This window comes from Vidua macroura, chromosome 28 (genome assembly GCF_024509145.1).
Source record: "Vidua macroura isolate BioBank_ID:100142 chromosome 28, ASM2450914v1, whole genome shotgun sequence".
NCBI lineage: Eukaryota > Metazoa > Chordata > Aves > Passeriformes > Viduidae > Vidua > Vidua macroura.
The window spans coordinates 1,743,272-1,759,110 of record NC_071598.1 but is presented as its reverse complement, the minus strand read 5'-3'; the positions used below and the strand labels follow the sequence as shown (position 1 = coordinate 1,759,110).

At 53.0% G+C, this 15,839-nt stretch overlaps 1 protein-coding gene across 2 annotated transcripts in view; it reads left to right on the top strand.

Annotated features, from left to right (window-relative positions):
- BIN3 (bridging integrator 3) overlaps nucleotides 1-15,839 on the top strand; it is a 45,198-nt gene that overhangs the window by 27,284 nt on the left and 2,075 nt on the right. For both annotated transcript variants that reach the window (XM_054000582.1, XM_054000583.1), the window contains exons 7-8: nucleotides 9,036-9,177; nucleotides 12,176-12,310. In XM_054000582.1, the coding sequence (XP_053856557.1) occupies nucleotides 9,036-9,177; nucleotides 12,176-12,310 (277 nt within the window). The remainder of the gene's footprint in view (nucleotides 1-9,035; nucleotides 9,178-12,175; nucleotides 12,311-15,839) is intronic.

The window sequence follows — 15,839 nt, the reverse complement described above, 5'->3', positions numbered from 1 at the left end:
ACTCTGACCTCCTGGCTGCTTTCCATCTTGGCAATTCTCTCCAGCTTTCTCAAATTCTATGATCAGAGGTTATTTTTCCCCTTTTTCCTGCCCTTTGGCACCTGCAAAGCTTCACCCTGTGTGCCTTTAACCAGCTTATGTTCCATGCTGGGGAAGCTTCATCCCCACTCCAAGAACAAAAATCCTCCTTCCCTTCCCTCCTTCTTCCCTTTGTAGGTGCATCCCTGGCCAGGAACATTTCTGAGGAGCCCAAGGGTCCATTTTGAGGCTAATGAGATGCAGGAGAGAAATGCAGAGTTTGCACCTCCCTCCCTTTGTCCTGCTGGCAGATAAACCCCAGCACTGGTTCTGGCAGAAAAGTTCCAGATTAATGAAAGCTGCCTTGAGGAGCTCTTCTTATTTCCAGTTAGGTTTTCCTTCCCCTCGCTGAGGCAGCTCTCCCAAGCCTCTCCCAACTTTACTCTGACCTAGAAAAAAAAAGGCTTTTTAAATTTTTTTTTTTCCTCAACAGCTGCACTTTATTACATCTTCACTGGTGGTCTTTTATAGTTTATTAGCCAAAGAAACAGATAAGTATAATCCAGACAATTATCATTAGTGGTAATATATTGTAATCAGAGGCACATGGGCAGTAAAATCTCCATTCAGTTGTCCAGGGATTGGAGATTCCAGGCAGATATTGGGGAATTTGTTAAACCATGTTGAAAAAAAGCAGTAGTAGATTTAGTTGGCGGGGGTGGAGGCTTGTATTGTTTCAATCCTTCTGCTTCTGGGCTCGTAGGGTTATTCACAATTTGGCTTTTTGAGCCCCAAGAAGCCTTTGGCTGGGAATGACTCATTTATTTTCAGGGAAAGAGCAAAGCTCCAGTGAGAATATTGCATTTTTCAGAGGATGGGCTGGGCGAGGAGCTGGGCAGGAGGGATGGGCTCCTCTTTGGGAGCTGCCTGTGGAATCTCACACCAGAGCAGCAGATCTGGGGCAAAAGGGGACAAAACCAGCTGGTTTGAACTTCACTCTCCCAGTTCTTCCCAGGGTCAGGGATTGGGGATGGAGTCTTAGGGTTCCATATTGTGTCCGTGTTTAAGGAAGGAAGCGGCTTAAACGAGCCAGGTGGTTTGGAAATCCACGGGATTTAGGACCTTTCACATTGGGAGAGGATTTCCAGGGCCACAGGTCTCAATTTAACTGGCTCTGTCTGACTCTCTCAATGCAAGGGGGTGACCTGGTCACCTTGTCTTGGTGCCATTCCCTTGGAGCATTGTCCTGCTCACAAATCCAAAGAGGTTTTGGCCATGGGAATGTCCTGGGCACCTTGGCTTGGTGCCATTCCCTTGGAACATTGTCCTGCTCACAAATCCAGAGAAGTTTTGGCCATGGGAATGTCCTGGGCACCTTGAATTGGTGCCATTCCCTTGGAGCATGTTCCTGTTTCCAAAATTGGAGAATTTTTGGCCATGGGGATGTCCTGGCATGGTATCATACCCTTGGAGTATTGTCCTGATCCCAAAATTGGAGAGATTTGGCCATGGGGATATCCTGGTCACCCTGGTGCAGAATCACCCCCCTGGAGCATTGTCCTGATCCCAAAATTGGAGAGGTTTTGACCATGGGGATGTCCTGGTCACCTTGAATTGGTGCCATTCCCTTGGAGCATGTTCCTGTTTCCAAAATGGGAGAATTTTTGGCCATGGGGATGTCCTGGCATGGTATCATACCCTTGGAGTATTGTCCTGATCCCAGAACTGGAGAGGTTTGGCCATGGGGATGTCCTGGTCACCCTGGCACAGGATCACCCCACTGGAGCATTGTCTTTCTCCCAAAACTAGAGAGGTTTTGGCCATGGGGATGTCCTGGTCACCCTGGCACAAGATGACCCCATTGGAGCATTGTCCTTGTCCCAGAATTGGAGAGGTTTGGCATTGGGAATGCCCTGGTCACCCTGGCATAGTACAATCCCTTTGATTTTGGGCATTGTCCTGCTCCCAGAATTGGAACATTTGCCATGGGGATGTCCTGGTCACCCTGGCTCTAGCAGGGGTGACACAGAGGGTGCTGCCACCGAGGTGCCACCACACAGGGGTGGGTGTCAGACCTGTGGGACATCCCAGAGGTGCAATCCAGGAGCTGCTCAGAGCAATGAGGGATAAATTCCATCAGAGCTGCGTGTCACCAACATCTGCCAGCAGCACAGCTGGGAGGAGAATCCCTCACTCCATCTCCCTCCCACCATCCCACCATCCCCATGGTCCCTCAAACTGCCAGGAAAAGGCAGCCAAAGCTGGCCAGGAGCAGCTCCAGGGGTGCCGGAAGCAGGAAAAGCAGCTTTCATGTCCTTAACGAGCCCCTAATGAGGATTTGGAGCAGCCACATGGCCACCTAATCCCCCACGCTGCTTCCTCATCCCGGCCTCTCCATTCCTGCACCTTTTCCCTCCAGGAGGAAGGGCTGGGTTTAATTTCCCCCTTCCTGGTGGGTGGATGGGCCCCCACGGATGTGTGGCCATGAGCTAAGGAATGGCAGGAATTCCCCTCCATGCTCCAGCCTCGCCTGAACCATCCTGGTGCCTCTCCAAACTTCCCCTCACCTCATCCATCGTCCCTTCCTTTGGCATCTGATGCTTCCCAGCTCTGTTGTGCCTTTTTTTTTACCTGTCCATCACCAGCTGGAGATCTTGTCCACTTCCTTTTGGGAAGGATATCATCCCAAAAAGAATGCCCTAGGGCAGAGCCACGTGTGTGCCAGCCAGGTCCAGTTCACAGGCTGCCAATGAGGGTGTTTGACATGCTTGGAAACAAGGAGAATTAAAAGTTTTACCATTATTTTTCCCTGTGCCAAAGCTCCAGCACCCCTTTGCCACTAAAAATGGGGGCTGGAGGAAGCAGTGGGATGAGGATTTGGGATGGAGAGGGTGATAAGACAGAGAGGTGACAGAATGTTCGCACTCCTCGAGCATCCCCACCATCCCCAGGGCTTCCCAGCAGAAAGATGGGAAGGAATTTCCAATTCCCAAGCCCCAAATTTGTCAGCTGGGCTGAGTAGCAGATGAATCTGGCAGCACTGGGAATCCTGGGGCACTTTTATCTCCTGTGGCAGCATCTCTCCAACCCCATCCTTTAATTACGGGGAGCTGAAGGGAGCCTGGCGTGGAGACAAGGTGGGAACATGATTTGGAATGCAGGGAACAGGGTGATTTAGATGTTTTCTCCAAGGATAACCTGTCATCCTGCGAGGAGTTCACCCACAGGTTTCCCCTCTCCCCCCACAGCCACGAGCAGAGTAATTTGTATTTTCTTTTCGTTATCCCTGCGTATCTCCCCTCACCTGCTCCTCTTAAGCTGCCTGGGCTGTAATCCCCTCTCAGCAGCCTTCCCTGAAAAGTGACAGGGAGCAGCAGCAGCTTATTCCTCAAGCTGCTTTCATGGCAGGGCCTCTAATAGCTCGTGTGCTGCTTTACCTTCACTTTGCCACCATTCCCACCAAATTTTCTTTCGAGTCGCCTTTGCATTTCTTGGCTTTGCATTAAAAAAAGGAAGTCTTGGGTTACAGAGGGTGGTGGGGGGATTTGGGAGTGGTTTTGGCTGTCAGAGCCCCTCATTCCCTATGGAGGAGCGTAGGGAGGAGGATGGTGCTGGCGTTATTGATAATATCGGAGATTGGGAATATCTTTTTCATGGTAAAAGTTTTCAAACCCTGGCAGGGTCTGCCCAGGAGTCACCATCCCTGGAAGTGCTCAGAAAATGCATGGACGTGACACTTTGTGGCTTAGTGGTGCTGGCTTGGCGGTTGGACTCGGTTTTAAGGCCCTTTTCCAGCCTTGCTGATTCCATGATTTGTTCTAAACACCCACATCTGCTCCAGGGTTTCCCTCCATGCATCTCACAGGGACAGGAATCCTTCCCTTGCTCCAAGTGCATGGAATGGATGAGTGAAACATCCAGGATTTGCTAGTGAGGCTTCCCTGCTCTTTCCCCATGTCCCTGCTTCGCTGAAATTCTGTGTGGAGTTGTTCAGGCTCCATTTCCAGAGGGCTGCTCCCCTCCCAGTTGATCCCAGTCCCTTTGCTGCCAGGAGGGCTTGGTGGTGCTTCTCCAAAGGCTTTGGAAAAACTCTCCTGATCCTTGCAGGTGTCGGAATCTCCCCCAGATCGGGGTGACCCCGGGTGGTGGTAAAGTCTCTCCTCCAACCCGTGCCTTCAAAGAAAGACTCAGCAGTCTTCAGTCGTGTGGTCTCAAGGCAGTTTATTGCATGTTATCTCAAGGCACACAGACCTCCTGACATTCTCCCTGACTCCTTCTCCCTCTGCGTCTCTCTCTGTCTCCCTTCGTCTCTGTCTCCCTCTCCCAAGGGGCTGGTGCCATCTTTTATATCACACATTACCTATTAAATGTTTATAGTTTTTCCCCAATGCCTATCACCTATATTGAACAGTGACTTTCTACTCTAAACCAATCTGGGAGTGCCAACATCACCAAGAACATGGAGAATAGGAAGAAGAAAGAAGGAGGACAGGGCACGCCCAAATCCCTCCATCTTAGAACCTCTGACCCCCATGTACAAAACTCAGACCCCTCTGTACAAGGCCTAAACCCCCCTGTACAGCACTCAAAAATCCTTCCTTTCACTTTGTGATTACTTCTATTATAATATCTAAACTTTTGTGATTTCTTGTTCTTCCTGCAAAGCTGGTAAATTGTTCCATGGGTCAAACTCAAAACCACAGGAGTTTCCAGCTGCCTGCCAGGGTCTCAGAGGCTTCTGACCTGGGCCAGGAACATCCAAGAGTGTCTGAGGGACACCTTGGGTTCCGACATGCAGGGGTTTTCTTGGAGGCTTTGGCTGTGTCTGTGGATGGCAGAGGCTCTGCAGAGCCTTGGTGCCAGGCTCTGCACCAGGAGCATTTGTCAATAACGTGCATGAGATGGTTGTGGAGACACTGGGGCCACGTGCGGAGTCAGGAATTCCTCGGAATAACTTGGCACCAGCGGGAGCCCGGCTCTCCCTCTCCCGCTGCACGGGTGTTTGGCACCCCTGGCACTTGCCCCGGGATTGTGTTTCTGTCCACACAGGGACAAAAACCTGGGCAGGACTTGAAACCCTTTCCCCATGAATGCCAGGGGAATTGTGAGCCGCTGGGCTCACAGGGAATTTAGGATTCCTTGATTCCTTCAGGAGCCAGAGGCAGCTTTGCCTCAATCCGGAGCAGTCCAAGGAAGGTCCTTCCCTGCCTGGGCTGGGCTGATTCTGCCTGGAAATTAAAGCAGGGAGTGCTTGGGAAGAGCTCGGTGGGCACAGGGGGAGCTTGGTGGGCACAGGGAGGGGTCAGTGGGCACAGGGGGGCCTGAGTGGGCACAGGGAGAGCTCAGCTGGAGCAGGGAGGGCTTGGTGGGCACAGGGGGGGCTCAGCTGGAGCAGGAAGAGCTTGGTGGGCACAGGGAGGGCTCAGTGGGCACAGGGGGGGGTCAGTGGGCACAGGGGGGCCTGAGTGGGCACAGGGAGAGCTCAGCTGGAGCAGGGAGGGCTTGGTGGGCACAGGGGGGGCTCAGCTGGAGCAGGAAGAGCTTGGTGGGCACAGGGAGGGCTCAGTGGGCACAGGAGTGCTTGGTGAGCACAGGGAGGGCTTGGTGGGCACAGGGAGGGGTCAGTGGGCACAGGGAGAGCTCAGCTGGAGCAGGGAGAACTCGGCACAGGGAGGGCTTGGTAGGCACAGGGAGAGCTCGGTGGGCACAGGAAAGCTTGGTGGCCCAGGGATGGCTCAGTGGCACAGGGAGAGCTTGGCTGGCCCAAGGAGAGCTCAGCTGAAACAGGGAGAGCTCAGTGGGCAAAGGGAGGGCTCAGCTGGCACAGGGAGAGCTTGGCTGGCCCAAGGAGAGCCCCTTGGGCACAGGGAGGGCTCATCTGGAGCAAGGAGAGCTTGGTGGGCACAGGGAGAGCTCAGATGGAATAGAAAGAGTTCAGTGGGCACAGGGTGAGGTTGGCTGGCCCAAGGGGAGCTCAGTGGGCACAAGGAGAGCTCCTTGGGCACAGGGAGAGCTCAGCCACAAATGACCCAACCCTTCACAGCCACACTGAGGGAACCTCCAATAGTGGTAGGGTTGGTTTTGAACTAAAGAAGGGAAGATTTAAACAGGATCCTGGGAAAGAATTCTTCCCTGTGAGGATGGGGGTGGCACAGGTTGCCCAGAGAAGCTGGAAAACACTTCCTCATCCCTGGAAGTACTCAAGGCCAGCTTGGACGGGGCTTGGAGCACCCTGGGACAGTGGAAAGCATCCTGCCCGTGGCTGGGGGTGGAACGGGGTGATCCAAGGTCCCTTCCCACCCAGGGCAGTGTGGGATTCCACGATTCCCAGTGGCTCAGGACGCTCGGAGCCGGGCACGGCTGCGGCTCCGGGGAGCTCTCGGAAATGCAGCGTATAATCTATGCATTAAAAGGCCTTGTGAGACAGGAGCTGCTGTGCCTACACAGTTCCAGCCTCTTCAGATCCAGCCCTGTAGATATTTTTTAAAGCTCTGCCTGAGCACAGTGTCCTTCCATTACGGGTTGAGAAATTGCACTGAGTCGATACCGGGAATAAAAAAGGGGGGAGGAAAAAAAAATCTAAATCGAGCCTTTTTTTTTTTTTTTTTAAACCCAGATTTAACTTCAAAGTAAATGGAAACTGTGCTGCTGATCATCTTGTGAGCCTTCCCTCGCTGTTTTTTCCGAGGGGAAGGGTTGGCTCTTGCCTGTGGAGCGGGATTGGGGGTGGAAGTGGCTGTGTGTGATTTTGTTGGAGTCCTGTGACTCTGTTCAGGCAGGAGCCCTGGGAAGTGCCAGGGAAAGGCCAGGGAAACACCACTAACAGCTGGGTTTGGGTGCCAGCACGAGGCTCAGTGGCTTGGGGACATCTCAGGAAGGGTTTTCCAAGATTTGCTGGATGTGGTGGCCGTGCTCAGGGCTTGGTGCACAGCAGGGAAGGGAGGATTTCCCAGCCTCCAGCCTGGAATCTCTTCTGGCATTGCCATGCCTGGATTCCCACTGTGGAGGAGCAGCTCAGCTCATCCCCATGGTGTTTATTCCCTGCTTTAGGTTTTGTGTCCTTCCCAAACCTCCCCCAGCAGGGACAAAACATGAATTAAACCAGGAAAACTTCTGGGCTGATGGGATCCTCCTTCCCATCATTAATAACTGGGAGAAATTCCTACCTTGAGCTGCGACCGTGCCACGCTGGGAAAGGACATCCCATAGTGAGGAGACCTGGCATAAAAACATCCCTGGAAGTGCTCCAGGCCAGGCTGGAGTGGGCTTGGAGCCTCCTGGGCCAGTGGAAGGTGTCTCTGCCCCAAAGGTCCTTTCCAACCCAAACCATTCCCTGATTCCACAAACCCAAACCAGTATCCCATGAGACCTCTCAACCTGGCCGCCCCTTCCTCCATCCATCCCTGTTTCCCTAACCCTTCTCCCGGGGGATTTTTGGACTTTACAAAGAGGTAGGAGAGATTTTAGCAGCTCAGGAGCTGGTGAGGCTGTGCCTGGAGCCTGCTGCATCCAGGACATGGCTCCCATTTAAATATAATGGGATGGTGTGGGATGGTGCCCATAAAAAGGAATGTCAGGGCAGAGCATCTGATCCGCTCCGGGCAGCTGGAGCAGCTCCCTGATGACTTTTCCAGGTTGTTCCTCATCCACCAATCTGTTGCAACAGAGGGAGAACATCATGGGATATATATATTTATATTTATTTATATAATATGGGTTTGTTCTGTGCCAGGATGTGCAGGATTGAAGGATCACATCCCCGGATCAGCCTCTTGCCCAGGGATGCTCCACACAAACTCCTGGAATACAAAAATTCCCATTTTTCCCTGCTCCTGACATTTGCCCTTTGCAAACTGAGGCTCAGGGATGAAAGTTTTCTCTCGGCACCCACCAGTCCAGCCCATCAGCACCCTCCAGAGCGAGTGGAAAATGGGATTTTAATAGGGCTGGAGTGGCTGGGAACACCCTGGTCCCACTTGAACCGTGGATTTAGGTCACATCCGAAGCCAATGACACCCATCAAGTGACATTTGTGTCTTTTCTTTTTGCTAATGGCCCCCCAAGTTGGATTTCTATTTATATATTTATATATTTTTTTTCCATTTTAAGCGGTGGCAAAGCTGTTTGTTCCCTCGTGGATTTTAATCCATCACCAGGCTGCTCAAACAAATTTTTCACCACCAATCCCTGGCCTCAACCCCCCCCCAAAATCACCCTGGAATTTATGAATATTAAATTATTATCTCCAGAGGGAGCATCACCTATTTGATCCCAACCCACAGCCCTGGTATCCCCTGGGATAATTGGATTTTGTGGAATTAAGAGGCAGGAGCAACGTTCCAGTTCCTGCTTTTCCCTTTTCTGTCGCATTCAAAAATATTCTCCATCAGATGTTCATGTTTCCTCAATTTGTAACACATTTTAATAATAGGAATCTTTCCCATCGCCTGGGTAAATTGTTGGATGCTGTGAATCCTTCTGGGGAGGGCTCAGGGCTCCTCTTCAGCTGGGTTTGTGACCCAAAAAGAGCAAAAATTTGCCGGAAAAAGAACAAAAAATTAATCAGAAAAAGCAAAAAAATTAACCCAAAAAAGCAAAAAATTGACCAAAAAGAGCAAAAAATTAACCAAAAAACTAACAAAAAAGAAAGCAAAAAATAATATCCAAACAGGAAAAAAAAATCTGCAAAAAAAACCCATTAATATTTAATTATTAACTGCAAATTAACTGTATTCATTTAAAATTTAATCTGCACTTAATATTTCTTTCGCACTCATCATTTCTTTTTCCTGGACTTTTATTTCAGCTTCTCTACCTCTTTTTTTTCCCCCTTTCCAACCAGGAATTGGGGAAACACAACATTAATTAAGAATATTCTGAGTTCTAGGTGGGTTTGGCTTGGAAAAATCACACACAGGGAACTTCCTGCTGGACCAGGGCGCTCCACGATTTCCTTGGATGTTTCATCCACCTGAATTATCCCATCCCAAACCTTTCCCATCTTTTTTTTTTCCCAGGTTCAGCAGCGTTTTCCCGAGCTTGAACATGGCCGTGAAGCGCCGGGAGCAGACGCTCCAGGATTACAAACGCCTGCAATCCAAGGTGGAAAAATATGAGGAAAAAGAGAGAACTGGCCCCGTCCTGGCCAAGCTGCACCAGGTATTGAAGTGTCCCCAGAGCCACAAATCCCGGCAGCATTCCTGAGAAAAATCAGGAAAAGCTTTTCCCTCTTATCTGGCATCCGTGCCGTGAACAGAACATTTTGGGAGGATGTCTTTTATCCGTGTAAAAATCACATTTTTGACAGCACAACGCTGGTTTTGAGTGCTCGGTGAAGGGAAGGAGCTGTTTTTTCTAAGAGAAAAGGATTTTTTTTTTTTCCAAGAGAAAATGGAATCGGGAGCTGTTGGGGAGCTCGGAGCCAGCGCCGAGGTCGAGGCACAGGGGGGTTCCCCCCGACCTCCGCGTCTGAGCGAGCAGCTGGATGGGGAAGGGAACAGATCAGAGCATTTCCCAGCTTTATGTTTGCCACCTGTTCCCAAAAAAAAAATTCGTCTTGGAAAATTGCAGTAATTGGTTAACAGGAAGTTTTGCCAGATTCTTTTTGCTCTCTCCTGAATTTTAGCGAAATCGTGATGAGTTTGTTGGTTTTGGGTGGTTTTTTTTGTTTTTTTTTTTTTAATCAAATCTTCCCCAGTGTTTTTCCCCAAAATCTGTCGCTCCAGCAGCACGTGGCTTGATCCTCCTAGGAACAATTGATTCTCAGAGTCAAAGAAAATGTGTTTTTCTGATGAATTTCCCCCCCAAAATGAAGTTTTGTGTTAAATAACAGCCTGAACAAAAGACACCTCTGGTTTAACAGTAAGCAGCTTATTTTGCTCAGCCTCAAAGACTAAAGCTGGGGCTGGAAAAATGGGAATTCTTTTGTCCTGGTGATTAAGCAGGGTTTAGTTATTTCATATATTTTTCCTCTTAATGAACTTTTGATCTAATTCCCCCCCACCAAAATGGACTTTAAACACCTGTGAGAGGGAGCCTTGAGCAATCCTGAACCTGGGGTATCCAGAGGGTCTGGATTTGATGGGAAAGGGCCTCATCTCATCCAGTTGTTTTAAATTATTGAGCTGCAAATTTACATCCGTTGTTTGCTCCAGGTTTTCTGCTCTTCTGCCCCCTGTGAAGTCCATCCTTGGAGTTTCCCCATGAACTCCATCCCAAGAGTTTTCCCCCCATGAACTCCATCCTGGGATTTTCTCCCCATGAACTCCATCCCAGAAGTTTTCCCCCAGGAGTTTCCCCCCATGAACTCCATCCTGGGATTTTCCCCCCATGAAATCCATCCTGGAAGTTTTCCCCATGAGCTCCATCCTGGAATTTTCTCCCCATGAGTTCCATCCTGGGATTTTCCCCCATGAACTCCATCCTGAGAATTTTTCCCTGGCTCCATCCTGGGAATTTTCCCCATGAACTCCATCTCAGGAGTTTTCCCCATGAGTTCCATCCCAGGAGTTTTCCCCCATGAACTCCATCCTGGGAATTTCCCCATGAACTCCATCCCAGGAGTTTTTCCCCATGAACTCCATCCCAGGAGTTTTTCTCCATGAACTCCATCCTTGGAGTTTTCCCCATGAACTCCATCCTGGGATTTCCCCCCCATGAAATCCATCCTGGAAGTTTTCCCCATGAGCTCCATCCCAGGAGTTTTTCTCCATGAACTCCATCCCGAGAATTCCCCCCATGAACTCCATCCCGGGATTTTCCCCCCATGAAATCCATCCTGGAAGTTTTCCCCATGAACTCTGTCCTGGGAGTTTCAACTCTCCCAGCCTCATGGCAGATGATGCATTTGCTTCTTTGCTGGGATGATTCCAGGCCTTCCCAGCCTGGAGCCCAGTCCCTGCCATGCCCCTGGCACCCTGTCCCTGTCCCCAGGGCCGGCGCCGCGGCCGGGCCAGGCTCTCCCGCTCCCCCTCCCATCGGAATGGCACCGGGATTAAGTGGCAGACTTGAACTGTCTAATATTTCACAGCCCACCCCCTCCTGCCCTTTTCCACACCATCCCGGAGACATTTCCCGTTCTCCCCACGCTCTGTTTAAAGGAGCCAGTTGGATGCACTGAGCTGAAGGTCACGGTGACGGTGGGGGCAGGATCCTGGAGCGACGCTCCTGGGAATCGCAGGGTGAGGGGACGTGGATGTGGCCAGGGATGTTCTCCAGCCCGACTGAGCTCTGGGAATGGGTTTTGTCTGTGATTTTCTGAAGGACAGAAGGCACAGCCTCTCTGGTTGTCCTGTGGTTTTCCAGGGTCAGAGCATGGGTCCGTTGGGTGATCCCATCAGGATCCATTAACTGCTTGCTTGGGCCCCACCAGTTCCATTGAGAGGTCACTTGAGTCCCACCAGGGACCATTGAATGGTCACTTGAGTCCCACCAGGGACCATTGAATGGTCACTTGAGTCCCACCAGTGTCCCAATGAATGGTCACTTGAGTCCCACCAGGGTCCATTGAATGGTCACTTGGATCCCACCATGTCCCACTGGATGGTCACTTGGATCCCACCAGGGACCATTGAATGGTCACTTGAGTCCCACCAGGGTCCATTGAATGGTCACTTGGATCCCACCAGGGTCCATTGAATGGTCACGTGGATCCCACCACGTCCCACTGGATGGTCACTTGGATCCCACCAGGGTCCATTGAATGGTCACTTGAGTCCCACCAGGGTCCCAATGAATGGTCACTTGAGTCCCACCAGGGTCCATTGAATGGTCACGTGGATCCCACCACGTCCCACTGGATGGTCACTTGGATCCCACCAGGGTCCATTGAATGGTCACTTGGATCCCACCAGGGACCATTGAATGGTCACTTGAGTCCCACCAGGGACCATTGAATGGTCACTTGGATCCCACCAGGGTCCATTGAATGGTCCCGTGGATCCCACCAGGGTCCATTGAATGGTCCCGTGGATCCCACCAGGGTCCATTGAATGGTCCCGTGGATCCCACCAGATTCCCTTGGATGATCCCATGGGTCCCACCAGGCTGGTCACTGCTCGTCCCCCCAACCAAGCAGAGCACCCCATTGTCCTGGGGTGGCCTCCATGCCAGGAGGAGCCTTGTCCCTGGAGTGTGACCCCGCCGTGTCCCTCCACAGGCCCGGGAGGAGCTGCGCCCGGTGAAGGAGGACTTTGAAGCCAAGAACAAGCAGCTCCTGGAGGAGATGCCCAAATTCTACAGCAGCCGCATCGATTACTTCAAACCCAGCTTTGAGTCGCTGGTCCGGGCACAGGTGAGGCATTGTCCCTTCCTGGTGCCTGTGTCGTGTCCTGTCCCACAGTTCCAGCCCTGCCTGTGCTTTATCCACTGGAATTCCATGGCTTTATCCACCTGGGAATGCATCTCCTTGAATTTGGAGTCCTGAGCTCAGGGCTTGATTAGGTTTGAGGTGTTTGGGCTCATCTTGTGGCTCCTGGGACATCTCCACACCAAAGATCTGCAGGAAGAGGTGCCCTGAATAACCACCAGCTTTCATTTCCATCCTCCAGCTTCCTTCGGGAACGTGCTGCCACTCCTCCTCCTCCTCCTCCCTTCTCCCTTTGCCCTTTCCCTTAGGCTGCAGAGGGGCAGGGTTGGGATCTCACCAAGCTTTGAGAACCTCTGGCACCCCGTGCCGTGGCTCCCGGGGCGGTCCAGCTCCGGGAGGAGGGCGGAACCGGGCGCTGCCCGCGCCGTGGGCGTTCTCCTGCGGCGTTTTGGGGCCGGGAGCCGCCGCAGGGACCCAGGTGCGCTGCGGGGGGGCCGCCGGGAGGTGCCGGGAGCACGTGTTCCATCTCACCTCCGACTTGGGGGGGCCTCTCTGCGGAGCTGCCAGCGAGTTGTCTGCAGGCTGATTCACCTACCAGATGGTGCCGATGCTCCCTGCGCCGCAGGGTGGGTGCTGGGGATGCTGTTCCTGCTGTTCCCTTAGCAATCGGGCGCGGGGCTCCCTGTTCCAGCCCGGAATAACCACAATTCCCGGAGCCACCGCAGAGTCTTGCTGGCCCTTTCCCCCTGCGGACCCTCTCCGTGGATGAGACCTTGAAACCTGAATTTTCTCTGCCCTCTCTGGGGTTTGTGATCCATGAGTTTCCTCAGCTTTGCCTCTCTGGCTTCTCGCTCCGTTTGTGTCCCAATTCCCAAGGAATTTGGGGCAAGGAGGACGTTGGGATAGGTGTGCTCGGAGTGCCCAGAGATGCAAGCAGGGAGCAGCAGGGTGTCACTGCTGGGGCTGTTTGTGAGACTCTCCATCCACATCCCTCTTCTTCCTTGGGAATCCTCAGCTTTCTTTCCCGTCTATCTGCCCTGCCTCTCTTCAGGTGAGGAATTTGTAGGGAAAACCGAGCGAAATCCCGTTTTTAACACCCAAAAAGGCAGCGTCACAACAAAGCTGATGCATCTCCCGTAGGCCGGACTTAAAGCTGGTCCCAGATGGATGCAGCTCCTCACATCCCTCCCTCCCTGCCAGCCTCCATGGGAGCTGCATCCCTCTTCCTTCCCGGCACTGGCTGCATCCTTCCACCCCCGGGGAGGGATGCTGGGAGGAGAGCTTGGAATATCTGTGCCGTGCCCCCCTGGCTCGGGAGCTCTGCGCAGCCTTTTCCCACTGAAGTGGCTGAAATAACATGGAAAAGGGATGTGATTTGCCCAAGGTAATGAGTCAGTGGCGAGCCAGGAATAGCAGCCAGAGCCCTGAGTCAGCTCGGCACTGCTCACCTGCAGGCACCTGGCTGGGAAGGGCAGGCAGGAGCATCCCCATCCCAGGCGAGAGCTGGCATGGGAATACTGCCCAGCTTTCCCTCCCTGAGCTGATGAGCAGCTGGGGGGGGTCGTGTTCCTCGATGTCATTTCTATTTTCAGCCTTTTCTGCAGGTACCTCTTTAGGAGCAGGATGAGGCTGGAGGTGAATCCCACAAGGAAAGGGCTGGATGGGCTGGGACTGGGATCAGCTGGCCCCATGCAGGGTGCTGTAATTTTGGGGTTGTTTCTCCCCGGGTCAAACCCACCATCCAAATGCAAAACCATGTAATTTTCCTTATTTTTCGGCCCTGGAGGAAGCCGGGAGTTAAAGCAAGACAAATTGCGTGACAGTGACACCATCCAGTGCCACGATGAGCTGGGAAGGGACCAGCTGCCTCTCGGGGAAGGGGAAGGACCCTGCTCCCAAGCACCTCCATGGCTGTGACCCAAGGAGACCCTCCCAAGGCTCCTGCCCGGGCGGGCGGGCGAGTTCCCATGGCACAGCCTGGCTGTGCTCCCAGGGCTGGGTGTCTCCTGACGCCGGGACATGTCCCGAGCTCGCAGGGCTGTAACATTCAACACCAAATTCTTCTCTCCACCCACGGGCTTGGGCCAAGCCAAGGGAGGCAAATATTTCCCTGGCTGGGGGCTTTGAAGTGGCCACATGGAGATGAAAGGGGGAGATTTTGGAGCTGTCGCTGGTGTGAGGCGTGAACAGCACTTCCTTCCCGCTTTGTGCTTTATTTTCCAGCTAGAAAACATGAGATTCCTTTGGATTTGAATGGAATGGGGGGGAAAGATGGAGCTGGCAGGCAGGGATGGTGCTGTGGGCTGGGGGAGCCCGGCCCTGGCAGCGCCCCTGGGTTTGTTTTGGGTAGGGCTGCCCCAAACAAGCGGCCGCTGGGCCATTGTGGCCAGGATCTATAGAAAATCCACGGAACACGGCGTCCCCAAACAGAATTAGTTCAAGACAGGTGGACTTGGGGCCGTTGGCTCAGGCTCAAAGGCGAGTTGGAGCTGGGATTTGATGGGATGGGAGCATATGGCATCCATAGCTGGAAAAGTACTGGGCTGGCGGGAGCAGGTAGGGCAGGGTGAGCTGGCTGCCCCCTGTCACTGTCACCAGTTTGGGGTGCATCCCCTCCCTGCGAGGGTTTTCACTCCTGTTTCAACAGGAGAAATCATGGGGGGATCGATGCCAGTGGGATTTTGTTGATGAAGTTCAGGAGACTCAGCTGGCGAGGCACAGCAGTGTCCGGATGGTGCCAGCTGGTTCTGCACTGGGGCCTGCTGGGGAGAGCAGCACCTCCAGGGACACCCACCGGGCCCTGGGAACATGAGGTGTCCCCAGGGACACCCACAGGGCCCTGGGGACATGAGGTGTCCCCAGGGACACCCACCAGGCCCTGGGGACATGGGGTGTCCCCTCGGTGGCTGCGGGATGTGGGTGGAGGGGCAGCAGCACCAAGGAATTCGCTCTGCTCTGCCCATTCAGTGCAGTGTGGATGCTGGGGGACAATCCTGGGGGACAGTCCTGGGAACAATCCTGGGGGACAATCTTGAGGAAAATCGTAGAGCGCAATCCTGGAGGAATCCTCAGGGATTTTTGGATCCTGTTGGGGGGGCAATTCTGGAGCCAGTCCTGGGGAACAATTGTCCCCAAATCCTGGGGAACAATCCTGAGAGCAATCCTGGAGGACAATCCTGGGACCAATCCTGAGGGACAAATATCCCCAAATTTTTGGGGAGCAATCCTGGGGGCAGCATCTACCTCTGGGCCTGCCACCCCAACAATTCAGCTTTTTCTGTGCTGGAATTGGCAGTGCCACTTGGCCATATGTGACTGAGCAGATTCCAGCTGACCCCAGGCTGGGGACAAGGGACATGCAGGGCTGCTCCAGGGCTCTGGCACCCCGCTTGGCACCCGTGCCCCCCCAGATCCCTGCTCACCCGTGGCATTGCCAGAGGATTTTGGGTGTTTTCGGCATCTCTTGCTGGCAGGGGGGGTTCAGAGGATGTTCGGGGTGACCCAGCTGTGGGGT